Source organism: Artibeus jamaicensis, unplaced genomic scaffold (genome assembly GCF_021234435.1).
Source record: "Artibeus jamaicensis isolate MK-2021 breed Jamaican fruit bat unplaced genomic scaffold, CSHL_Jam_final contig_3126, whole genome shotgun sequence".
Taxonomy (NCBI): Eukaryota; Metazoa; Chordata; class Mammalia; order Chiroptera; family Phyllostomidae; genus Artibeus; species Artibeus jamaicensis.
Genome location: NW_026521723.1, coordinates 19,368,754 through 19,396,697, shown reverse-complemented (window position 1 = coordinate 19,396,697; position 27,944 = coordinate 19,368,754). Strand labels below are relative to the sequence as shown.

Genomic DNA, 27,944 nt, shown 5'->3' with positions numbered 1-27,944 from the left:
TGACTGTGCTGTCCCCAAGCAGTACCACGAGGTTGGGATTTCAAAGTTCTTAGAAACCTGTGGCCAGATCACTCCTCACCTTGCCAGGACACCTCTGCCAGCACATGCCAAAATGGCAAAGTGTGGTCTGAATGCTTGCCAGGGCTCTGAGAAGACGCTCCCTAAATGCACTTGGGCAGTGTACTCAGCTGGCCTTTCTTATGTCTCCAGAATGAATACAAAGGAGAGAGAGAAATGCAGAAAAAGAAGACATTTTGGCTTCTGGGGAGAAGTCACTTTAGTAATGGGAATCAAGATAGATACTGTACCAGATTTTAGGGGAGAGTTAATATTAAAGTCAAAATAAGTTGTCTCATTTTTCATTGTTTCACTTTATCAAAAATCTGAGAAACTGCATTTAACCTGCATTGAAGCCATGAAATGAGACAAGTCAGTTCTTTAAGAAAATTTATTTGTACCTCTAGAGCAAAACAGGGTAATGGTATGTTTGTACCAACCATGCTTGCACGATGTGGATCCTCATACGACAGTCTTTAATACAGGCTGTTGCTGAAACATCCCCTGGATTTTCAAAATCCAGCCAACGTGGATACCGCTGCTACTCTGTTTTGGCCTTCATCGCTGCTTCCTCTCTCAGACGAGCTTTCTTTTCTAAGTTCAGGCTTGTTAAAGATTCATGTCGTCTGGCAGCCTAAAATGAAACAATTTGAACAAGTAATTATTTATGCCCATTTGGGAGTGATGTCATTACCTTGCACTGACGTCAGCAGGGTACCTAGAGCAGGACAAAAATGGACAGGCCTGCTGCAAGCTGGGCCCCGCAGGACCCCCGCCGGTGACTTCTGCTTCCTCTAATGCCTCCCAGTACCGTAGTCCATCCATTCAAGCACTGCTCTTCCTTCCGGCCTCATTCATTCAATCTTCTAGCCTCTCTTCCTTTTTCCTGCCTTCAATATTAAATACCTTCTCCTTTCCATTTTTATCCCCTTTTCTTCCCTTTTGCTTTTCTTTGTTGCTACCATTATTTCCTCCAAATCATTATAAACTTCCACACTCTTAGCTCCTTACTCCCTTTTTTTTTTACCTAAAACATTCAGTTTTGGGGATCCCAGACTTCACCAACTCCTACCATTGATGACTTCCAGCGACATACACCCTACTACTCCACCCTTTGAGAGCAAACAGCAGTGTGGGAGAGGCACCCATCCTCCTCCCTTGCTTCCCTCCCTGTGAAGCTTATGTTAATAGACCAGTTTCAATATTTTTATACCAAACAAGTGACACTATCACCCTATAAGGTAGTATTTTCTTATCTCTGTGATTTCATATGTAAAGAATTAGGTATGGAAAGGGGAGGAGACTGTGCATGGTAAGTAGGGGGTGAGCACAAACCATAGAGTGGCTAATTTCTCTCTTCTGATTGACATTAAATTCAAGTTTCCCATTCCAGTGGCATCTACCAATTTTTTAGAAATAGTTCCATAAAAAGCAAGCAATACAGTTTTATGATACAAAACAAGAGAGAAACTCTAAAGCACACAGTGTGGACCTGACTGGTATGGCTCAGTGGGTGGATGGGAAAGGTTGCCGGTGTGATTCCTGGTTAGGGCACAAGCGCAGCTGAAGGTGTGCAAGAAGCAACCCATTGATGTTTCTCTTCCTTCCCCTTTCTCTAAAAATAAATAAAATTCTTTAATGAACACAGTGTATATACCCTCGGATGAGGCTAGAGGAGATCCTAGTATCTTCCATTCAGAGACTCCAAGGAGAGCTGAAAGTTCATTTCCTTTTACTCTAGACTCTTGGGATAAGGAGGTCAGTTATCACCGGATTGGGAGAAAAACCTTTTAAATGTGATAATACATACAAGATATCTCTTTCCAAAGGGAAGCAGTGATAAAATAAAGGTATTAAAATAAAGGTTTGGTCGTGACCAGTGTGGCTCAGTTGGTTGAGTACTGTCCTGCAAAAAAAAGGTCGCCAGTTCAATTCTGGGTCAGGGCATGTGCCTGGACTGTAGGTTCGGTCCCTCCCTGGTAAGGACGCATACAAGAAGCAACCTATCGATGTTTCTCTCGTACATCGCTGTTTCTCTGTCTCTTTCTCCCTCACTTCCTCTCAAAAATAACTAACTTAAATCTTTTAATTAATAAATAAATAAATAAACATCTGACCATTGCTGCTGCATATAAAAGTAACTACATTTTAATTACAAGATAGTACAGTATGAAGTTTGATAACTTGCAAACTTGGTTCTCAATTTTTATCTTGGTGCTTAATTAGCCATGTGACTTTGGGGAAATTATTTAACTTTTTAAAAAATTTTAAAGATTTTTATTTATTTATTTTTAGAGAGATGGGAAGGGAGGGAAAAAGAGAGGAAGAGAAACATCAATGTGTGGTCGCCTCTAATGCACCCCCAACCAGAGACCTGGCCCACAATTCAGGCATGTGCCCTGATCAGGAATCGAACCACTGACCCTTCTGCTCGCAGGCCCACACTCAATCCACTGAGCTATACCAGCCAGGGCTATTTAACATGTTTTTTTAAAGAGATTTTATTTATTTACTTTTAGAGAGGGAAGGGAGGGAGAAAGAGGGAAACAGCAATGTGTGGTTGCCTCTCATGCACCCCCCCTACTGGGGACCTGGCCAGCAACCAGGCATGTGCCCTAGACTGGGAATCAAACCGACAACCCTTTGGTTCACAAGCTGGCCAACACTCAATTCATGGAGCCACACCAGCTAGGGCTATTTAACATCTTTTAAGCTTCATGTTCTTTTATAAAACACATAATAAGAGAAACTACCTCCTAGGTTCTTAGGGTTATTGTAATTAAATGAGTTTAACTGCTTGCTATACATAAGCACTCAGTAAGTGGGAGCAATTTTACTGGCACCTCAGTTAGGTTGAGGTGCAAACTGTGGCTCTGTCATTGGGGAGATGCATGACCTTGGGCAAGGTACTAAAGCTTTCTAAGCTATGTTTCCTCAGCTATAAATAAGGTCCTAATAATAGTACCTACCTTGCAGTGTTGTGAGGCTCAAAAGAGATAACAGCGAAGTATAATACTTGGCAGACAGGCCATTTCATTATAGTTATTAATGATTATCCATGTTAATACAGTGATTTCTAGACTTGAATTCCTATGTACTGCTGAGCAGCTATGGTCTTTACACATATGGCCCAGCTTGGCTGAGCTCAAAGCAAAGAATGTGGTAAGACTGCTCACCAGGATTAAGGCAGTCAAAAGGGGGAGAAACAAGCCCATGTACTGACAGTGCTTTACAAGCATGCATAGAGCAATCATTAAATGTGTCAGTGTTATTTCTTAGTTCATATTATTTATCAAATCTGTGGATAACTAAATACTTTTTACTTTGCACAAGATTTAGTCCTTCTCTTTGCCAAGGTTAGGATTTGCTCTTTATCCCCAGACATGATATCCTAGGCTTGCTAGGTTTGTCCCTACTGTATCTTACTTTGTGTCTTATAATTTCTTGTGCAGGAAGTAGCCTCCTCTTCTCAGAGAATAAATAGGAGGGTCCATCCCTGATTGCCTCTTGTGGAAAAGAGAGTTAAAGAGGAAGTCCACTCTCACCTTCTTGCCCTCGATAACCATCAAGATGCATCCTGCCACGGTCAGGGCCATCATTATATAGCTGATCTTCACCCGGACCTTGTTCTTTGCAGCATCAAGCATCTCAAACCTAATAATACAATGAGGTCAGGAGAGAAAGTTCACTTTCTGAAGTTGCCAGCAGGATATAAAGCTCTGTATCACAAATCAGAAGCGGAGCGGGGCCTATAAATATACAAAAGGAGGTGGGGCCTAGAGATCTTATAGGACTTTAGTGACAATGGGGCATGTTCACAACTCATTTTATATTTACATATAAAATACAATAAGATAGCACAAATTTTAAGTAGGACAGAAAGGAGAAAGTGTGAAAATAGAAAGTGAAACCAGGAACAAAGTACCCCCCCAAAAGGCAACACATATTAATCTATGCTTGCTATGGTGGGCCCCGAGTTTGGCTCTCAAGTTTCACACTAGCAGCTAAAGCTAAAAGTGGAGCCAGTAGCTGTTTCTCCTTGAGGTTCTCAAGAAGATATTCTGTTATATAATGATTCTCTGAATAATATCCTGACAACGGATACTGCAATGAGCCTCAAAGTTTCAACACAAAAGTGCAATTCATGAGAAAAATATGGGAGCGAGTTAATGTGCTCTTTATACCCAACTTTTCTGTACTCTGCCTTGAATCAGGAGACTTGAAAATACCTTGAAACAGTATAAAGACCCTTTACACAATACTTCCTTAATGTTTATCTTTTAATATTTTGCTAAAATTGAGTGACAGTGAATTTTAGCTCTTGGGCAAGTGCCTCTTCTAACCTGTCGACTGAATACAGAGCCATGTGCCTTAACAGAAAGTTAAGGGTTAAGGTTATATTATCATTCTTGTGGGAAAGCTGAGAGGCCAAACAAGAAAGAGTCTGAAGAGCCCTGGCTGGTGTAGCTCAGTGGATTGAGTGCCGGTCTGTGAACCAAAGTATTGCTGGTTCAATTCCCAGTCAGGGCACATACCTGGGTTGCAGGTCCCCAGTAGGGGGCACAGGAGACACAAACACACATTGATGTTTCCTCTCTTTCTCCCTCCCCTCCTCTCTCTAAAAATAAATAAATAAAATCTTTTTAGAGTCCTAATGGGCACAGGATAAAGAACTGGGCTACTTGGTGGATTATAAATAGGAAATGATTATCTCTAGATAAAGGGATTGGAGTGCTAACTACTTTCCCCACCCCCATTTTAACACATTACATTTTAAATCAAAGAACAAAAAGTGCTTTAAAAGTGCTTGGAAGGAAGCACAGGCTCTGGGACAAAGCAGGAGCAGGAGGAGCAGCCCCAAAGCATCTGCACTGCGATGTACAAGCTGGGACCCGCTGAAGCAGCAATGCGCATGGAGTGCTCCGGGCACTGACAGCAGGCTGGGCCTGCGGCTGGGAGAAACCAGGGACTACCGCTAAGGACACCGAGTTGCTCTATTAGGAGCATCTAAGATCCCCCAACCACAAACTAACTACCCTTGTTGACAATATTTTATGTGAACTGGTACTTTTCCAACTGAAGTACTGTAATCCTCATGAAAAGTGATACAGTTTACTTTTGAGGGAACATTTACAAAGCCCTAACTGGTATGGGCTCAGTAGGCTGGGTGTTGTCCCACATATCAAAAGGTTGCTGGTTCGATTCCCGGTCAGGGCACATGCCTGGGTTTTAGGTTCGGTCCCCAGTTGGGGGGTGTGAGAGGCAACGGATCAATGATTCTCATCAATGATTCTCAAACATTGATGTTTCTCTCCCTCCCTCCCCCTTTCTCTAAAAATTAATAAAATAAGATCTTTTTAAAAATAGTAAAGTGCACATAAATAAGGCCGTGATGTTGCCTCCATTCTATAGGGAGTCATCATGATGGGCAAGTTCAGTGCCTGTTCAGAACTGTGAGCACAAAGAAAAATGGCTGCCCGGGCTCAGAAAAAGGCCTCCTAGGGTAACTCACTAGCTAGTGCTTTGGGCTACAGGGGATCTGGGAACCACATACAGATCTGGGGCCAACCGAAGAAGGTGTTCCATAGCAAAGTCTATATAGCACCTATTAGGTCCACAGGTATATACGAGCTTGTATTCTGCTGGGACTTTCATGAAGAGATTGGGACAGGCACGCACCTGATGTCACTGAAATTCAGGTGTGTATTGTCACTTGAGCAAAGACGGAGTAGGGCTTTCCCGCTGAAATAATTTTTCCCCTTAAAAATAATGTGCTATTTAATTTGACATGCAGAAACAGAAGGACTCTTTTTTAAAGGTATTGTGGCAAATACACAGAAGGCAAATACTACTTATCTTTCTGACAAAGACCCCCTTAATAAACCCGTATCTTTTGCAATCATGACTTGAAACCAGAAAGCAGAAGGTACAGGAGTAGTTTTCTTGTGAGAAGGGAATGACTAGATTTGTCCCAAGTCCCCGTCTCTGAGCAGGATGATGCCCCACCAGAGATTCTGTTTCTCAGAATCTCTGTTGGCCAAGATGCAAACCAATCAGTAAAGCAGTGGTTCTCAACTGGGAGTAATTTTTGTCCCCTCAGAGGGAGACATTTCTGATTGTCATTAACGAGTGCCACTGGCATATAAAGGAGTGAAGAGGCCAATGAAGATGCTACTAAACATTCTATAATGCACAAGACAGCCCCCAACAACACAAATTATCTGGCTCAAAGTGTCAAGAGGGCTGAGGTTGAGAAACTGCGTTAGAGGAACATGTCCTCATCATCTACAGACTCTGTAACAGTCCCAAGATCCCAGCCAGGCTGGGTTTAAGGAAGTTGGTGACAGAAGGCACTCTTTCCTGCATCCCAGAGATCCAGGAAATACTTTTATGCCAATGTCTGAGCACTTGAGTGAATTGCATAGAATATGGTTATTGTCACTAGTAACTGATACGCCCGGATTAAAAGAAACTATGAAGAGTGAACATCACTGTTTAGTCACATTTCTGTAGGCAGGAGAAGAAACCTAACCAGTAGACTTCAGAGTATCTGCTGTTCACTGGCACTACATCACAATGATGATAAGACACTGGCTTCCTAGCACTGTTTTTATTCCAGATACTTGATAAAGAGGAGACATTTGGGAAATGTGAAAACTGTTTTAAAATTTGGTTAAAAGTTTTTAAATAGACTCAGAGGAACTGCTTTTCCTTTAAAACAAATCAGTGAGAAATAAAAGCTGCTTACAACCCTAAGTACAGCACTCACGAGATAGTCTCTGGGATGTCTTCTTCCTTTTTGAAGCGACCTGCCCATATCAGGATCTTCCTCTCCCAGTGCGTAGGTTTGTGTAATGGCACTCGGTGGGTGTAAGTGTCTATGAGAAAAACAAGACATCTTACTCATGTGAGATTATGACTCTCAAATTTAACAACAAAAAAATGTTATTTGTGCCATTTTAGAACTACCGGGTCTAAATATATGCCATCTGAGTAGGTTTCATTAATGAGCCCGGAGTGGAGATAATCATCCGTAAAGGTGAAAAAGAAGAGAAGAAGGCCAAGGGCTGAGCCTTGGGCATGACCCAGACAGGGTTCTGGAGAAAGAGGCAGCAGGGGGAAAAGGAGTGGCCAAAGAGGCAGATAAATAAGAAAGGTACAAAACCACAGACTGTAAGAGAAAGTCTTTTAAAGAAAGGGGAAGTCACTGAAGGCGAGGAGGAGGAAAATTTAGGGAATCACAGGATGTCAACGTAGAAGGGACCTTGGAGATAATCTCACCCAAATGCTATGTACTGCCTCCATCTCTCTCGGGGACAGACCTGCTCCTTGACCGCGTTACCTACGTGTCCCACTCAGTCCCCCTCCACGCCTTTGTTTATGCTGCTCCTTTTACTTAATCAGAAGTTAACAGCAAAAGAACAGGAAAGTCAATAGGAAAAAAACCCAAGGAACCAAAGGCAAGAAAAGAGGTTGAGAAGTATAGAAATAGCACTACTGTAGTTTTATCTAAAACTTCTAGCACTTGATACAGCTCTCACTATAGTATTTTTCCCCTCCCATTTTAAGTGCCATATACCCATTGAAGATAATTCAGAAAGATAGATGTGGGGAAAAAAAGAAAAAGGTAAAAATCATCTCTAATTCTCTTGTCATAGCATAATCCATATATTTTTATTTTGGTGTGTTTCCTAACTCTTATCCCTGTAAGTATGTATGCATGTGTGATTTATCCCTGGATCATGCTTGTGCATATACACAATCTAAAATTTTGTATTCTGCTTTGTTCAGTAACTTTGTCACATTTCCCATGCTAGTACATGGTATACCTAAGCACCATTTCCAATAGCTGCATAATCTCATCAAGCAGATCTGACATATGTAATTAATCATTCCTGGGTTAGTTGACATTTAGATTTATTTTTCATTTTCTTATCATACATAAAAATGGAAACATCTTTACACTTAAAACTTTTCCTGTATGTAGGGATTATTCCTTAGGATAGATGCAATACCAGGTCAAAGGGTATAAACATTTTTAAGCTGTTGATAAAAATATTCTTTGAGGATGGTTCCTTTCCACTCACCAAGACCTGCTTAGCTCACGTGTACTCTCATGAAGAGGCAACAGGCAAACAGTTCTTAGGACCCTACGGTTCATTAATTACGCTCCTTCTTCCTATAGTGGTGGCAAGAGAAGGGTTTGACTTAGGGACAGGACTAAACGTGGCTGATGTTAGCGCCCAACCCAGAGCCTAGCCCAGATTGTATTTTACCCAAAACATCATTTCTTGACTTAGTTATCTTTGGGGTTCCTTAAATATTTCTAAACTACTGTTTACTTTGGTGCATCTATTCTCCTACAAAAAGTGACAGTCCAATCTTTGAGGTGAGAAATAAACATGACAAATGAGATAAATGAAGAATCATCGCTACCTGTGAGCACAGCCAATGTCAGTACAATTTGGGAGACCTGAACTACATGACAGTAGGATGTAGTGCCCCCTGCCACCGCCTGTCCCGTATGTTCTTTTGATTCCAATTGTCCTCCTGCCTAGTCCATGATTAGAAAAGATAATAAGAACTTACGGGATGGAGGTTTTGGACTTTCCTGTGGTTTGGTGCAATAACCATTTATTCTCTTCAAATCAGAGTTTCTGGTAAGCCTCAGAAATGAGAAAGCATCTTTTTCACATAACCTAAAATAATTCCCTAGAAAAGAGAGAAAAATGTTTCAGAGAAAGAAAATCTGTTGTCTCAAAATGAGCATGCCTGCAAGGTATATATTTAACAAAATCAACTCATTTAGGAAATGCATATAGGCCTGGTTGGTGTGGGTCAGTGGATTGAGTGCCGGCCTGCAAACCAAAAGGTCACAGGTTCGATTTCCAGTCAGGGCACATGCCTGGGTTTCAGCCCAGGTTCCCCAGTTAGGGGCATGCAAGAGGCAACCAACAGATGTATCTCTTGCACATTGGTGTTTCTCTCCCTCTTTTTCTCCCTCCCTTCTCTGCTCCCTAAAAAGTATATAAGTAAAATGTTTTAAAAAAAGAAAATGAATGTACTACTCTACTTGTAAGACACATGCACTCTATTTAGAGGTGCTAAGTTTGGTGTCGTTTTAAAATATACATGTGTTGCTGATTAGAAAGTTAGGAATTTACAACATTTTATCAGCTGCAAGTTTTATAAAAAGTACGTCTCACATGTCTTTTCATAACAATAATGGTTCTGTGGAAATACTATGTATTATAGCACCCAGCTGTTTAGGTAAAGACTAGCAAATTCCCAGACATGATAAACCAACACATCAAGTTGCCAATACTATTCTTGTCAACTATGGGTAGGAAGCTGCAATTACAACGGGTTCTAGAAAACCTGTTCCTTCCAGACCATAATTCTCCAATTAAATGGATGTAGTCATGAATTATGTGTAATTTTAAAATTATACATATATAAATTTATAAAGTTATATATAAATATACAGGTTAATTATTTTATTGATTGATCTTAGAGACAGAAAGGGAAACACTGACTTTTTGTTCCACTTATTTATACATTCATTGGTTGACTCTTGTATGTCCCCTGACTGGGGATCAAACCTGCAACCTTGGCATATCCAGATGACACTCTAACCAACAGAACTACCAAGCCAGGGTCTAGGTTGTCAAATTTTTCTAAAACATTTTATTTATTTATTTTTAGAAAGAGAGGTAGGGAAGGAGAGAGGAGGAGACACATAAGTGTGTGATTGCCTCTCACGTACCTGCTACTGGGGACCCAGCCTGCAACACAGGCACGTGCCCTGACTGGGAATTGAACAGGTGACCCTATGGTTCACAGGCCAGAGCTCAATCCACTGAGCCACACCAGCCATGGCTAATTTTTAAAATCTAAATTCTAAGCACCTATAGAGAGTAGTATTACAAACCTCTACAAACTTAGCACCCAGTTTCAACTATTATCAATACACGGCCAATAAATAGTTTCATCTGAACCCTACCCGCTCCTTATTCCATACCGGGTTATTTTAAAGCAAATCCCAAACATTGTATTAGTTCTTCCGTATATACTTCAGTATGTGTACTGCATATCTTTAAAGTAACTTCCTAATCTATGCTAAACCTCCCAAGGATGAGTGTAACCAGTTCAACCACTTTTCCCTTTGCATTTGCAAACATCCTTCTTCTGTGATGTGATTAGCAGCATCCTCTTCTCTGTCATTTGTAAAAGGTAACCACCTAAGCAAACTTCTGCATAGTAAATGAGGACCATACTGGATGTAATGTGCCCAGAAAAGCAATAATAGCCTGTCCAGGGAAGGGTCGTGGCCCTCTCCCTCAAGAGAGTGGCCATGCTGTCCCTTTTTCTCCACAGGACTTCTGTAGTCCATGTGTTTGTTTATTGCAGCTACAACACACAGATTCTGCTGGCTGGGGTCCACATCAGGTAGGAGCTCCTTCTTCCTTTCTGCTGCACAGTATTCCATTGTGTAAATGTACCACAGTTTTTTGATCCACTCATTTACTGATGGGCCATTAGTGCTTCCAGCACTTGACTATTATAAATGGTGCTGCTATGAACATTGGGGTTCATAGGTTCTTTTGAATTGGTGTTTCGGGGTTCCTAGGGTACAATCCTAGAGGTGGAATTGCCAGGTCAAAAGACAGTTCCATTTTTAGTTTTCTGAGATATTCCATACTGTTTTCCACAGTGGCCGCACCAGTCTGCAATCCCAACAACAGTGCACTAGGGTTCTCTTTTCTCAACAACCTCTCCAACTCTTCTGGTCTGATTTCTTTATAATGGCCATTCTCACCAGTGTGAAGTGGTATCTCACTGTGGTTTTAATTGGCATCTCTCTGATGGCTAGTGATACTGAGCATCCTTTCATACATCTCTGGGCCATCTGTATGTCCTCCTTGGAGAAGTGTCTGTTCAAATCCTTTGCCCATTTTTTAATTGGGTTGTCTTCCTGGAATGGAGTCATGTGAGTTCTTTATATATTTTGGAGATCAAGCCTTTGTCCGAGTTATCACTAACAAATGTTTTCCCATACAGTTGGTTTTCTTTTCATTTTAATGCTGTTTTCTTTAGCAGTGCAGAAGCTTCTTATTTTGATGGATCCTGTATTTTTATTCTTTCCTTTATATCCCTTGCTCTAGGGGGACATATCAGTGAAAATATGGCTGCATGGAATATCTGAAATTTTCCTACCTATGTTCTTCTCTAGGACTTTTATGGTGTTCTGACTTGCATTTAAGTCCTTTATCCATTTTGAATTTATTTTTGTGTATGGTTTGAGTTGATGATCAAATTTCATTGTATTGCATGTAGCTGTCCAGCTCTCCTGACATCATTTGTTGAAGAGGCTATTTTTACTTTATTTTGTGTTTCTGCCTGCTTTGTTGAATATTAACTGACCATAGAGACTTGGGTTTGTTTCTGGACTCTTTATTCTGTTCCCTTGGTCCATGTGTCTGTTCTTATGCAGAAATAGTATTTTTGTTTTTCATTTGAGAGAGAAAGGGAAGAGAGAGAAGAGACACCAATGTGATGTTCCACCCATTTAACTTTCATTGGTTGATTCTTTATGTGCTCTGACCAGGCATCGAACCTGCAACCTTGGCATATTGGATACTCTAACCAACTGAGCTACTCAGCCAGGGCTCACTTAGCAAGTTATCAAGGTTTATTCATGTTGTAGCATTTTAGCAGTGTTTAGTTTTTCTTATTGACAGATTTTATTCCATTGCAAAGATATCCCAGAATTTCTTTAGTCAATGGACATCCAGGTGGTTTCCACTTTTTGGCTACTACTTTTTGGCTATTGCTGATACGGACATTTGTGTACAAGTTTTATAGGGAACATCTATTTTCATTTCTTTAGAGCATATACTATGAGGGAGAAGTGCTGGGTCATGTGGTAACTCTACAATTGATCATTTGAGAAGCCGCAAGACCATTTTCTAAGTGGCTGTAGCATTTTACATTTCCATCAGCAATGTATGTGGGTTACAATTTCTTGCATCCTGGCCAACACTTACTTTTATTTTTTAAATTAAAACCATTCTACCAGGTATGAAATGGTATCTCATTGTGGTCTTGATTTGTACTTCTCTACTGAGTAATGATGATGAGGATCTTTCATATGTGTATTAGCTATTTGTGTATCTTCTTTGGAAAATGTTCTTTCAGCTCCTTTGCTCATTTCCTAACTGCTTATTACTGAGTTGTAAGAGTTCTTTATATATTCTGGATACAAACTGTTTATCTTATATATAACTGCATGTATTTCCTCCCATTTCATGGGTTGTCTTTTCACTATCTTGACGAGGTCCTTTAAATAAGAAACTTTTAAATTTTGATGAAGTCCAATTTACTTATTTTATCTTTTGTTGCTTGAGCTTTGTGACAAGGTCACAAAGGTTTACTCCTATGTTATCTGCTAAGAATTTATAGTTTAACTTTTAGGACTGTGATTCATTTTGAGTTAATATTGGTATCTTGTATATGGAAAGGATCCAACTGCAGTCTTTTGCCTATTATTATCCAGTTCTCCCAGCACCATTTGTTGAAAAAATGATTCTTTCCCCTGCTGGGATTTTTTGGGGGCACAATATAGAAAATCAATTGACCAAATATGTGAGGGCTTATTTTTGACTCCATTCTATTTCACAGATCTATATTCCCTTTACTCCCTTGTGTTGTTGTGTTTTGCCACATAAGTCTGTATTCTATGTGGCCTTGGTGGTCAGCCAATAACTGAACAGTGATTTCTTTCTTTAATTGCATTCCACCAAAGGTTTGCCAGCCTTTGCTGAAGGACTGTGTTTGTGTTGGGCCATGCTCCAGGGTGGGGGTTCTGGGACAGGGGAGCTATTGGCACTGAATTAGCTCTGAATCAGGTAAAAATAAGAGAAAAGGAAAGAAAAGAGAAGAAAAGAGAAAAAGGTGAGGAGGGAGAGGAAAGGAAGAAGATAAAAAGGGGAAAAGACCTGTGAGTATAGAGGTTCCCAGGGAACTGCCAGACAGGTCAAACAGTAACAGTCTCCGGGGCTGGGGGTTCAGGGCCACTGCAAGTCCGTTCTAGGCTGCTGGATTCCATGGCTCCTGTGATTGTAGGGCCATTAGTTTTCAACACTACTGTGAAACTGAGAGGAAAGAGGAATCAGTTGAAATTGCACAAGGCTTGCCGTTCTTACCATAATTAAGTGCTTTTTCTTGGGGAAATGCTAGTCAGACTGTTGGAAGCCTCTGGTTATTTTCTAGAGGTCTGTGAAAATTGATTTTAAGTATTTTTGGCAATATTTTCACTACTTTTATATTGGAGTGGAGTTTCAGAAGTCCTTATTCTAACATACCACAAGTCAGAACCTCTATTTGTATAAAGATCTGTGGTTACCTGCAGTCTTGATCTCGGTTTCTTTCTTTCTTTTCTTTCTTTCTTCCTTCCTTCTTTCTTTCTCTCTCTCTCTCTTTCTTTCTTTCTTTCTTTTCTTTCCTTCTTCCTTCCTTCCTTCCTTCCTTCCTTCCTTCCTTCCTTCCTTCCTTCCTTCCTTCCTTCCTTCCTTCCTTCCTTCCTTCCTTCCTTTCTCTCTTTCTCTCTCTCTCTCTCTCTCTCTCTCTTTCTTTCTGTCTTTCTTTCTGTCTCTCTCTCTCTTTCTTTCAAGAGGCCTCATTTATTTCAGTTTTCTAGGTTTGTATTGCCAGAAAGCTTTGCCTGGGTTTCGGTGACCACACCATCAGTACCACTTACTGGAAGCAAGTAAAACACTACAGTTGAGCTGGGCTTGTTTCCTCATTTCGAATGTGGTTCATGTAGCATTTACTTCACCAGGACTGATGTGAAGATTAAATGGAAAAACGAACGTTAGAGCACTTGGCCAGATGCTTAAAACACAGCAGGCACTCTAAACGTTGTTTGGCTGTTTTTTTGAAACACTACTTAAAAAATTAATCTTCAAAACATTTCCAGAACACTTTTTCTGCCCAAGATAATTACGCAGTTACCAGAGCATGAGAAAATTCTATGAAGCTTTTCAGAAGTTTTTTTTATGGCTCTCAGGATTAAAACAAAATTATTTAGTTGTGTGGTCTCAAACTTCGGTGTGCATGAGAACCATTTGAACGGCTTGTTAAAACACTGGACATACCACCTCCAGTTTCAGAACCAACAGTTCTGAGGTGTAGCGGTTGGGGATGTGCATTTCTAACAAGTTTCTAGGTAAAACTGCTACTTATGGTTTCAAACTACACTTTGAGAACCACTGTGTTTTTAAAACAAATTGTGGTAAGATATACATAACACAAAATTACCATTTCAACCATTTTTTAAAAAAAGATTTTATTTATTTTAGAGAGGTGAAGGGAAGGAGACAAACACTAGTGTCCAAGACACACATCGATCGATTAGTTGTCTCTTACACACCCCAACGGGGGGGGGGGGGGGAACCTGGCCCACAACCCAGGCATGCGCCCTGACTGGGAATCAAACCAGCAATCCTTTCGATTCTCAGGCTGGTACTCAATCCACTGAGACCCACCAGCTGGGGCCCATTTTAACCATTTTTAAGTGTACAATTATGTGATATTAAGCACATTCAGACTGCACCACCATCAGTACAATTCACTGTCATCACTCTTCATCTCCAGGACTTTTTCATCTTCCCCAGAGAAGCAATGGTTTCATGAGACCACGAGGCCCCATCCCACACCACCCTGTCCCATTCCCTTCTGGCAGGCAGTGAGCTGGAAGGACTCTGCTCTCTAAATAAGGAACAGAAATAGCTGGGGGAGGGGGGCTGGGATGGGAGTAAAAGACAGAAAACTGTCTTGAACAACAAATAAATAAATTTTTAAAAAAAGAATCAACAATTATTTCCTTTGGTGGCTGCCCTTCCCCATCCCTCTTAATTAGAGCAGAGGCAACTTAAGATAATGGAACAGAACAGACAGTGAAGAAGGGTAGAAATTTAGGTAATAATAAAGCAAAAATGCCAACATTATACCTACTTACTATCAGTCACACAAATAAAATGCATGTTTGCAGATTCTTAACAAATGATCACTGAGTACCTGTCATGTATCAGGCATTGTTCCAGACAAAATACAAAACCAGGTAAAAATCTATGTCAGCAGAACTTACATCATATTGAGGAAAAAATATACAGTTAGATAATATGTGCTGGAGAGAAAATACATAGTTAGATAGTCCAAACAGAAACAATAGTAAGTGCAAGGGCCCTAGACAGGTTCTGGGACACTGAATACGGTGAAAAAAGTCGGATTTGAGACTATAGTACCTGAGGTGGAGGTGGGGGTAGGGACTTGAAGGTATGAGGGGTTTATCTAGATCAGAAAATATCTCCCAACTTTTTCTTACTGCAACTTCATACTGTATGCCAATAATTTTTAACTCCTTAAGGTATAAATGCTGATTAAAACATACATATATATGATCTTATTATACATATTAGAAATAACAGACTAACATAAAAAATAATTTTAAAAATCTGACATAACTAAAAAAATGAAGTACTTGATGTGAGCTCAGGTTTTATTTTGCCATTACAAAAAAAAAGCATAAAAGTTTTAGTATCACCATCTAGACCTTCTATTTCTATCTCAAAGAGGCAGAATATTTTGCCCCAGATATCCAAGCCAAAAATGTTCCATTTTCCGGTGGACCAGAATTGAAAACGAACATACAAATGAAAAGGGAAACAGCTCGTTAGCCCTCTGGGTGACCGTGCAGGCTGTCCCAGGCCGACAGCTCTGCGTCCCTAGGGTCCCAGCAGGAAGTCGAGATGAAGCCTGGCAGCTCTAGTTAGGTCAGCTGGGATGAGGCTGGTTGGAGTACTGGCTTCCACCCTTCTGTCCCTTCCCTTCTCTAAAAAGCACTTCCAAATTCATGATGGGCAGTGCAGAGAGGTGGGGATGCCTTTTTTCCTCAGAATTTTTTAAGACCTTCCTGGAGATAAGCATCAGTGATGTGACTTGGGACGTGACCAGTCTCTGGGAATCAGTGATGATAAATGAAGGTTCAACTAATGCTAGGCAACAAAGAGGCTTTTAAAAAATTATCTAAGTTAGTGTTTCCTAATCTTTGTCAAGATCAGTTGTCAGGTGTGTTGCAAGTATGTTGCTAGCTATGAAGTTTGCCAATGATTTGCTTTAAAAAATGACATTTGTCAAAGCTCATAAAAGTGTACATCACAAAGAGCTTTAATATATGCAAATTTAAAAATAACAACCAGAGCCCTGGCTGGTGCAGCTCAGTGGATTGAGTGCCAGTCTGCGAACCAAAGGGTCACTGGGTTCGATTCCCAGTCAGCGCACATGCCTGACTTGCAGGCCAGGTTCCCCAGTAGGGGGCATGCGAGAGGCAACCACACATTGATGTGTCTCTCCCTCTCTTCCTTTTTCTCTCTTAAAAAATAAATAAATAAACAAATAAATAAAAACATCAACCAGGATGTTGGAGAAATCCCAAGATGAAATGCAGAATGTAACAAATGTATGTAACTATATTAGAAATGTATGACACAATCCAACCTCATAACCTTCAAAGTGGAGGAAAAAAAGCAGCTGACATAAGTACCTTTGGAAAATATTGTTTTGACTATAAAATGTAAGACTAAAAACAAAAAGAACCATATATAATTGGCAAACTCTAATTGGCAAACTTTTTTTTACTATGAGTATGGGTTAACAATTCTAAAACTACTTTACAAGCATAAGAGGGCTAAACAAGTAAGTAAACAAATGGTTGCCCTGGCTGGAGTGGCTTGGTTCGATTTCTGGTAGCGAGTTTGATTTCTGGTCAGGGCACATACTGGGTTGTGGGTTTGGTTACCAGTCGAGACATGGTCAAGAGGCAACTCATCAATGTTTCTTTCCTTCTCCCTTTCTCTCTCTCTAAAATCAATAAGCATGTCTTTGAGTGATGATAAACAAAACCAAACCACATGGTACAAAATGAGAGCCAGTTTTTTCACTGTCAGAGAAAGGAGTTCCAAAAGCAGGGGTGGAAAACTAGAATAAAACCTGTGGTGTTGGAACAGAGTCAGAACACTGTACCAACTATTTTAGTTTTATAAACTTATATGTTATTTATATATCTGTAATTATATAAAGATATGATAGGTGGACAGATACAGACATAATTGTTTGTATACACATGGCTTAGTATATACATATACATATTTTCCAGTTCTACCCACTGAGTGGGCCTGGAATCAGTGACTCAGTAGCAGTACACACACTCAATGCCCAGATCTTGGTTCCTTAAAACCATCATCCAAAAAAAGGAAGTGGAGCTCCTTGGAGAAAAATAGCTAATTCTAAAATGCAGCAGAGAAAATACAAGATGAATATGGAACATCCAGTAGCACCAGAAAGAACAAAAGTGTTCAGAAACCAAAAGGATGGGGCATGTAAAGGGACAAAGGAGCTGATCTGATAGAGCCTGCAATGAAATAATTTGAGGAACATAATAATGCAGTAATAGATTAAAACTCAAGGCATGACATATATGAGCCCATACTGATATAAATAATAACTAGATGAATGAATAAATAAAGAAGGGACAAATTTTCCTTAAAGAGAAATCACAAATATATGTAAATAATCTTCCCTCCTGCATTCCTTCCCCCTTGAGTATGGGTCAGACCCAGTGACTTACTTTCCAAGAACAGAGTATGGAAAGGAAAAAAATAGTGACTTCACAGGAAAGAAACAAAGAGGACAAAGTCACCAGTCATAAAACATGTTCCCCAAACCCATAATCCTAGTGTCATCATGAGAAAGCATCAAACGCACACAAATTGAAAGACTTTCTACAAAATATTTGATCAGTATTCTTCAAAACTATCAAGATAATAAACATTAAAGCATGTGGAACTGTCACAGACCAGAAGAGACTGAGGAGACATGACAACTAAGTACAATGTGGTGCCCTGGACCGAACCCTGGAACAGAAAATGGACAATGGAGTAACTGGTGAGAACCAAACAGTCTGTCCTTCAGCTAATAGTAATGTGCTGGTGTCAATTTCTTGGTTTGACAAATGTACTGTGGTGAAGTAAGATATTAACATTAGGGGAAACTGGGTGAGGGCTACATAGAACTCTGTTCTATCTTTGCCACGTTCCTGTAAAATTATTCCAAAATAAAAATATATTAAAAATATGGGTACTTGGGTATTATTAATTACATCTTTCTGTTTTTACTTTATACATATTTTACAAATACTTTATGTTTACTTGATAGTTACTATTAAAAATTGGAGAGGTTTGAGGTTATTGCTATAAAAATATCACTCGCTTGCACCCCAGTCTGCTTTTAGAATGGGAAAGAAAAAGGAGTGGGGTACATTAGCAGATGTGCCCAGTCCAGGGCAGACCAAAGACGTGCAGGTGAAGGTCATCTGACAAGTGTACCCTGATGGAAACAAGAAAATTATACATAATAGCTTATACCTCATCACACCTAGCATGGTTGATAGTATAAGCATTAAATTTTGAGAATCAAAAAGTCACCCATATTTATTCAACAGCTGCTGAGTACTCACTGTGTCCCAGACACATGGAAACCAATACCATATATTCTCCTAAAGTCTAGGACAGGGCTAGTTAGCCTCAGCCAGGACCGTCACAGAAATACAAATTCTCAGACCCCCACACCAAACCTTCAGAACCTTTTGAGGTAGGGCCTAGAAAAATGTTTTTACAAGCCCTCCAAGTGATGCTTATGCATACTAACGTTGGAAAAACACTGCTCTAGAAAACTGGATTTCAAACTCTGCCAATGGGAATCATCAGAACACCTAAAAAAAAAAGCACAGGGCCATGCCAGACCAGTGAAATCCCAATATCTGGGACTAGGACCCAGACCTTCATATTCTTTGAAGGATTCAAAGTGATTCTAAAGTGTGGCTATGTTTGAGGATCACAGCTCTTCACAACCAGCTACAGTTCCCGTTGAACATAAGCTTCATGAATGCCCAGAGCGCAGCGGAAGAGCTTAATACAACATCTCCAGTTGGTCCCCAAATAAATCCCTCGGCAACACTTAATTTACTGACAAGAAGCTCAGCTTTACTTCCAACTTCTGTGTATGTTATTTTTCACTTGTTGCACTGAAAGTTTGGAATCCCTGTGGAGTATGCCCAGCTGTCAGTCTCGAATACACTAGTCAGTCCTTGATGACCGCAGTGTGCACTGCTCTAGTTGCCTTGCCTCTTCACCCCCCTGTGGAAGAGGCTTCAGTTCACATCCCTCCTCCACAGCTGCTGGCTGCCCCTCGTTGGGGGAATGCAGCCATTGCCCAGTTACCTCACAGGGAGTGACCAGAGTCTGCAGAGCTGCTCCTGCCTTGGCGCTGTGGGACTGTTTGCCCAATCCCCTCATTCTCCTCTCCTAGTTTTCCAGAAGGCCAGTAGCTGCTGCCATGACCGCCACTGGGAAAAGCTTATTTCTGGGGCAATGATATTCCTTTTTCATGCCCCATGGAAAGATTTTCTAATCTAAATACTTACACAGTACTCATGATATCCGCAAATGCCTGTTGAATCCTTTTAGAATTGAAATAGGATATTTTCAGTCCTAAAACGTTTGCTGTAATAGGAAAGGGTGAGTCTGAGGAAGGTACTTTGAAAGTTTGTTTCGTGAATCAGTCAATTTTAAGTCTCAGGAGGAAAAGGCTACATGTACGCCTATCCTGAGTGTAGCATAGTTCATATACATAACTATCTCGTCAATACTGTATAATTATGACGAATTGCCCTGTCAAATGTTTATAGCTACTCTAATTGACCTAGCAGAAAGAATGATTAAATCAGGGTAAGTCTGTCATTTAAATAAGTTGGAGCTCTTATTTCCACCCAGAGCTCATTTAGAGGACCATTGATTTAGTTTCCACATTAGAAGCAGCGCTGAACTGCACTAAGGACTGACCACAACTAAACAAATGAATAAACCTGAAATACTAACTTCCTTTGAGCTCTGTCAGTTATCAGACCCGATTGGCTTGCTACTACTGTTCGGACAAGGAACCGATCTATGTGGCTTCAAATCTGACTTGCTCTGCTCCTGTATTTGACATGGACTTCTGGATCTGCCCTGCTATCCACTCACAAGCCTAACCCTGCTTTGTTACTGAGGTCCAAGTAGCGTTCAAGGGCTCGGAATGTAAGTGATGACACTGGCCCAGCTCCCTCTGTGTCTGGTATTGTGGCTCTCACTTGTGGCTCCCCCACAGTGAGAGGCCTTTTGCCTGCTCTTCCCCCCAAATGATTTAGGAAACAGGCAAAGCAGTTTTGAGCAGGGAAACAAAAATAGCAATGGTATTTCTGGAAGATACATCTGAGTGCAGAATGCCAGCCAGGCCTAGGGTGGGGGGAGAAGGGGTAAAGGCAGCAGGAGTGGGAAGTCGCAAATATGGTACCTCGCTTTAGATGGTGTCCCTGCACTGTATTCAAGTGAGGTGTGTGAAATAAATGGAGAGCCGGGTTTCCCAGAGGGCCCTGCCCTGCTCCCTGCTCCTCCTCCCCAGTCATGGTGCTCATGTTCATGGCCTTCTGCTATATGCTGGCGCAATCACCTTCTTCATCATCTGGCACCATTTGATGAGCTGAAGACTGATTACAGTCATCCTACAGACCAGTGTAACACCCTGAATCCTTCTGTACTTTCAGAACACCTCAACCATGCTTTCTTCTGTATTGTTTCTTGGTGCAGCAGTGGCTTATGCTGGGTCTCAATATATCCCTCAACATGGCATTTCATATTTGGAGGTATATGAGTAGACCAATGATGAGTGGACCAGGAAATGACCCTACAACCATCATGAATGCAGATATTCCAGCATTTCATCAGAAAGAAGGATGGTGCAAATGGGCTTTTTATCTTCTAGCCTGTTTTTTACTACCTATATATAGCATGTCCTATGTTTTGGTGAGCTCTTAAAATACACAGAAGAACTGGTCCTCCAGTCAGGTGCATGCAGAAAAGCCACCAAATGAAGGGATTCTCTCTAGCAAGACCCAGTTTCCAAGAGCAGCCTATAAAATCTTATCAGTTACATTAAAAAATGACCCATTTTTTTAACGTTTCCACATTTTTTGCTTGTGGAAAGACTGTTTTTATGTTATCCTGTTAAAAAATTAAGTGTAATTACATATAAATTGATCTACAATGATTACTTTTGGTGTCGACAGGTTTGAACTTGCATTCCTTAAGGAACAGCCATAACCCCTTGAATGACTGCACTAATTAATGTTTGTCCTTAGTCCATTGGAAGCTTTTGTTTTTAGGAACTTGAAGGGCTCATTTTGGTTTTATTGAAATGACATTTAATAATTGGGTATAATTAGCTATAGATATCAGGTGCTTCTGAGGAATTGAAAATACATATCTGATCTGTGGGGCAACTTCATGGGTTTTCTCATTCATCATGCAGATGATCATATAAGGATACATCGCCCTGCCCCCTTCCCCACTCCAGACTCATCACTACCCCTGCCTTTGCTCATGTACCCCTCCCATCCCTTCTGTTTCAGTGGAGCCTTCAGTAGGTAATCAGAACCTACACTACTTCCTTCTCTGAGTGCTATGCTGGCTCTTGGGCAGGGCTGGCAAGGGAAAGCCCTGATTTGTAGTGTGTCAATAACCCTCACCATGGCAGACTCTGAGCTACCAATACAACATCTCGGACTGTGATTGGGAAGAGAGGTGCACAAAGCCACTAGAACCAGCTCCAGGACACCATAGAACTGAAAACCTGCCCTGTAACCCAAAACTTAACATATATTGTCATGTATAAGCTCTCCAGGTGTACTATATAAATGTTCACTACAGTCAACTCCAGGCCTAGGAGTGGCAGACCACTCATTTTAGAGCTTTCATGGTGTACAGGATACAAAGTGTGTGCTTACACAAACCTGCTGGCAAAATTTGGAGGGACAGATATGCAATATCTCTGATATGCAATACCGGAGCAGGAAAAAGGGGCATGTACTCACTTAGGGTTGGTTAGCAAGGACAAACAAAAAAACAAAAGCAAACTAAGAGGACAGCTAGATCAGGAGTGAACCATAGAAATGAAGATCACATGGAGGGTTAGCAACAGGGGAGCGGGAGAAGGAGAAGGGGGGAGAAGGTACAGAAAATAAGTAGCACAGACCATAGATAGAAAATAGATAGGGGGGAGGGTAAGAATAGTAGGGGAAATACAGAATCTAAAGAACTTGAGACACATGGTCATAAACTAAAGGGGGGATGGTGGGGGAGGGGTATGCAGGGTGGAGGGGAATGAAGGGGGGAAACAGAACAAATGTAATGGCATAATTAATAAAATTTTAAAAATGAAAAAAACAAACAATGAATATAGGGGAAAAAAATCCACATAGGAGCCAGGAGCTATTGGTTATGGCCCACCTTTGTATTTGTGTGACCCTGGCAAGCCAATTTTCTTCTTGGGTCTTAAGTTCCTTCATCTTTAAAATTAGGGGACTGGACTGCAGGACTTCGATGATACCTTGATTCTAATGCTCTGCAATGCGGGTTAAACTGACAAGGAGCTGCCACGGTCCACTGCATTAGTATAAAAGTGATAATAAATTCATTTAAAACCTGCTGATAAATCAAAGGAGTTTAGGGAAATAAAGCTTTTCTGAAGGTGTGAAGAAACATTTTTATAAGGCCCTTCCATTCCTTTGCCCTAATAATTATTCGGTAGAAAGATATAATGACTTGAAGTTTCAATCTATTTTATTCTACTTTGAGATAACTCACCTTTTATCTGAGCATGTTCCAAGATACTTCCTAGTGTCTCTCATCAAAAAATATATATATATATTGCCTGTGTACTATGAGCTAGACAGTGAGTAGTGCTCTGGATTTAGTTAATACAAATCAGATCCAGTCTTCATCCTCATGGAACCCACACCAGTATGGGTCAATAGGTATTTAGTTGCAAATCATCTATAACGATGCTTTTTAACTGAAAATGTGCGAACTGATCTCAGTCATGGATGCAAACTATGGACTCACTCTCTGTAAATAGCTATGTAAACATCGAAATTTGAATATAATTTTATATGTATTATAATTTCAGAGGTTTACGGGGAATCTCATCTGTGAAGTGGTCCAAGAATTGCAAGTTACTGGTAACCCCGACTTGTATCTACAAAACAAATTCAGGCCATAAAAGTCCATATTCTGTTTGCTAAGGGAGTATAGCAAAGATTTCCAACAGAAAATATTAAAAATAAAAGGCCATCATTTAAAGGATTAAGCAAGCTTTGGCTATTTGAAATTTTACTCACCTAGAGTATCTTATTCCTATTAACACACTTGATAAATGAGATACACAATGGCCCCTTGGTATCTGAGGGACACTGGTTCTAGGACCCCCTCAGATAACAAAAACCCAAGGATGCTCAAGTCTCATATAAAATAGAAGAGTATTTGCATATAATCTATGCACATCTTCCCAGATGCTTTAAATAGCCTCTAGAATACTCACAATACTTTATACAGTGTAAATACTATGTAAATAGATATTAAGGTATATTGTTTAGGAAATAATGACAAGGAAATTGTCATTATTTGTCAATTGTCATTAATTGTTCAGTAGAGATACAACCATCATAGACCTAATTAAACAGTATAAATCAGCACCAAGGGAACTTTTGTTTTTTTAGTATTTTTGATGTGTGGTTGACTAAATCTGTGGAAAGCAGAGACTTTACATTATTTGGTTAAGGTTGCTTGTTACATCAGTCTTCTTACTTGAAAGTCCAACTGCATATGAATGTGTGCCTCCTTTTCATAAGTAAAAGGACAGTTCATGACTCTCATTTTACATCAGAGACCCAATGAGCCATGACAAATACATATACACACTTACTGTGAATAGACAGCTTGACTAAGGCGAAGAGCACAGGTTCCAGAATCAGAGGACAGGCTCATTTCCTGGCTCTAACATTGTGAAGTGAAGTGATTTTGGATAAGCCATTTAACCCTCTGACCTATGTTTCTTCACTTGTAAAATGGAGAGGTGATAAGACTTACCTAAGAAGGCTATTATGAGAAATCAGTCAAGTAAAAATAATGTACATGAATGTATTTAGCTATAAAATGGGCAAAGGTGGGTGAGCAAATTATTTGGACTTGTTCACAGAACAACAAACACTAAGAGAAAAACATTTGGAAAGAGTTGCCCATATAACATCTTCAGTGGATCTATCTGGAATAAAATAGTTCTTAAATTGCTCAAGGAACTTTGTTTTGATTGAGTGCCCAATATTGAACTTCTTAAACATTAAAACTCTGAGAGGCTTTGGAATCCTTTTTTAAATTTTCTTTCTTTTAAAGATTTTATTTACCTATTTATTTTAGAGAGAGGAAGGGAGAGGGAAAGAGGGAGAGAAACATCATTGTGTGGTTGCCTCTCATGCACCCCTTGTTGGGGACCTGGACTGCAACCCAGGCATGTGCCCTGACTGGGAATTGAACTGGCGACTCTTTGGTTTGCAAGCCAGCACTCAATCTACTTAGCCACACCAGCCAGGGCAGGCTTTGGAATCTTTATAATGCATAAATACATTCTCAAGGCAAGAAGATGAACCACTTATACACTTTCAGTCTTAGCTCCTGTGTAGTCAAAGTCCCTCTCACTCCGTCTATTTTAGCTTTTTTACAGAGCAATGATTCTCTCACTTACCATGCTGAAAAGGCTTACAATAGTTAGAAAGGAATACAGTAGTCCCCCCTTTGCCATGAGGTAAAACATTCTAAGACCCCCAGTGGATGCCTGAAACAATGAATGGTATCCATCCCTACATATACTATGTTTTTTAACATGCACAAACACTTTACAGCTTCTTTGGCATATCTGAGCTGCCAACATCATTACTCTTGTGCTTTGAGGCCATTGTTAAGTAAAGTAAGGGTGACTCAAACACAGGCACTACAATATCACAACAGTCAATCTAACAATGGAGACAGCTACTAAGTGCCTAACAATCTGACAGTGTACACAGAGTAAATAGCTGGACCCTGGGGAGAGATGGGTGGAGAGATGCAAGATTTAATCACACTGAGGCAGGAGACAGCATAGGAAGAACTCTGAGACTGCAATATTGTTACTGGCCAGCATCTAGCATCCTGGTTGCTAGGAAACACCTTTTACCAATTAGGTAGAATAAATAGTAAACTGAGGCAGAGGGAGGAAGGAGAGATATCTCTCACTAATTCAGCAGTCCTGAGACTGGTCTGATAATATCACCAGGTGTTCCAACATCACAAGAAACACTCTGTTAGCAAGAAAGAAGGGAAGTCTTTGAAATTCTATACAGCATTTCCACTATCTGGGAAAGCCTTGAAACTGTGCTTTCATCCCAAGGCCTGGAATGCAGGAGAGGGTCCTCGGTGCCCAAAGAAGCCCATTAATACAACTTTGGTTAATTGCCTACCTCTGGTCACTATCTGTTTTACGAGGGAGTCCCTGATGCTTACGGAAAGAGCCCATAACTAACTTTGGAAAGTGTCCCAATTTTAATTAACTGCCTCCTGTCACATATTTGTTTTGCAGCAGGATGAACAAATGGGGTCTGGAACAAGATGAGGATTCTGGCTCACAGACCCCCATACATACCTAAGTTTGGGTAGTCACAATCCCCCAGGAAAGCTGGCACCTGACTTACCCATTAATCAATATGTAACTTTTTTCTTCCTATCCCACCAGCTATGTAAATCCTCAGAACAAAGGTCTCTCTCTCTCTCTCTCTCTGGGGCTTGGGGCACTCTTGGGGCTCTTGGCTCTTGGGCCACTGGACCACTGGGCCTCTGGCTACCCTGGCCTCAGGCTGCCTGGGGACATGGCAACCGAGTCTTCAGCCCCTCAATTTTTGTGACCTGCTTTGCCTTGAAACTTTTCCTTTCACCCCCTACTCTACCCAGTCCTGTTTTTTTGCATGGGAACGAATCACTAATAAACTGATTACAGGCTAATAGATTTGCTTATCTGTAACTCTTTACATGTGTCAGCAAGAAGAACCAGGTCTCTCCTAACACTGTTCAGAACCGCCCGCAACTTCAAATTTATAAATTCTTTATTTCTGTAATTTTCCATTTAATATGTTCATGGGTAATTGAAATGGTGGAAAGCAAAACCACGAATAAGAAGAGACTACTGTATACAAAAGATTTTAGGCCAGTTAGTTCAACAGATTGAACAAATCAATGAAATTAATCTCTTTTAGTGGAGAGGGTATTTGCTGTAAAAGAAGTAAACAATATTCCCCAGTCTGAGCCATGTTTTCCAGTCCATTCTCCATTGGAACTCAAAATAAACTGTATGTAAAGGATAACTTTTTTTATAACATTACTTCCTTTACAATATACATTTGTATTATTTCCATAGCAAAGTTTGAGGCAATTCTTCCTTTAAATTTTGAATTATATGTCTCTTTAGTAATTTGGTACCAAGGAATAAAAGAACAATCATTTCGCCTTATCAAATCTTGTAAAGGTATAGAAGAGTGGTTAGCCCTGGGGCTGAGACAAGAGGCAAATGCTGATTTCTTAGCCCTTACTAAGCAAAAACTCAGCCGGTTCCCCAAGGCTAGTTAAGCTCTGACTCCAAATACCCATTATATAGATGTCTACCAGGAAAACAAACTGCAGATCTTGTATTTACATAACACTCCAAGAAATTCAAAGTACTTAATTGCAGAATTGATTAAAAGAAATCCCCCATGGTAAGAAAACAACTGTGAGACCTTAAATCCTTTATCTAATCATACACTAAATGGAGAGGAAACCCCAGACTACGGATTTTCTCTGAATGCAGGGATAAACTCGAGATGTTATGAGGGGGCGGGCTCAATACTCAAGTAGAAGTAACGGAGGGAGGGGAGAGATTAGGGTGGAAAGCGGACTGAATCAAGCAATGAAGTAGTTTTAAGGATGGCAGACGAATTAAAAGCTGATCTTCTAGAAGGCTGGTGATGCGAGAGGAGGAAAGGGACGGGGGATCAAGGGCTCACGAAGTTGGTGGGAGCAATGTGGTTAGGAGCCAGGTGCGAAGGTTACGTCGGGCTAGCCCCCACTGTCTGCTCAGCAGTTGCTCGCTCAGCCCTTTCTCTCCCCCATTATTACTACCATGAGGGTAGGATTCCAAGCAACTAGAGGGGGGAGCGTGAGGCACCACGCCACTACCAGGCCTGGGGAGGTTACAAGATTCCTCCAAACCCAGTGGCCAAGGTGACTGCCTGACCCCCACATCCAGTCCCGCGTCTCACCCGCCGCCAGGAGCAGGCCGCGGAGGCTCCCCATGGTCGCCTACTCCTTCAAACCGCACAGCACCTCCAGGAAGGCGGTGGCGCGGGAGTACTCAATGTCACCGAGGGGCGCAAAGGGGAAAAAAGTAGACAGAAATGGTGATTGGACCTGTGGGAAGTGAGGGCGGAGCGAGTGGGTCGAGCATGACGCAATGAGTGTGTGGGCGGGGCTTGCGGGACCTACCGGGCGCGACGCGCGGAACGTGACTGACTCCGAGAATTTGGGGGCGAGGCGTCTAGCGGGCGCCACCTCCGGCGCGTGTCCTTAAAAATGCTCATATAGAGTATGTGTATAATGAGTCTTTCCTATATGTATTATTATTTGTATCTAAGAAACTACTTGTTTAAAGTAGAAGAAAGGTAGTGTAATTGCTGTATAATTTTGTGAACTGCAGACTCACGAAATCATACTGCCTAGGTAAACCGGTATTTCAGTGTTTTCAATGGATATACAATATATGTCTTTATAAAAAAAACACGTAGCTGAGGCCTACGTTGTTGGCTTTGGGAGTGTCTCTGTGGCTAATGTGTATTTCCT

The 27,944-nt window shown here is 40.8% G+C and overlaps 1 protein-coding gene across 1 annotated transcript; it reads right to left on the bottom strand.

Annotated features, from left to right (window-relative positions):
* Positions 1-433: 433 nt before the first annotated feature.
* FAM162A (family with sequence similarity 162 member A) lies at positions 434-27,508 on the bottom strand. Its single transcript, XM_037153802.2, has 5 exons — positions 27,368-27,508; positions 8,647-8,769; positions 6,827-6,935; positions 3,603-3,711; positions 434-691 (listed from the first exon to the last, which is right to left on the bottom strand). Exons 1-5 carry the CDS (start codon positions 27,399-27,401, stop codon positions 599-601), a joined length of 468 nt encoding a protein of 155 aa, XP_037009697.2. The 5' UTR covers positions 27,402-27,508; the 3' UTR covers positions 434-598.
* Between the last annotated feature and the right edge of the window lie 436 nt (positions 27,509-27,944).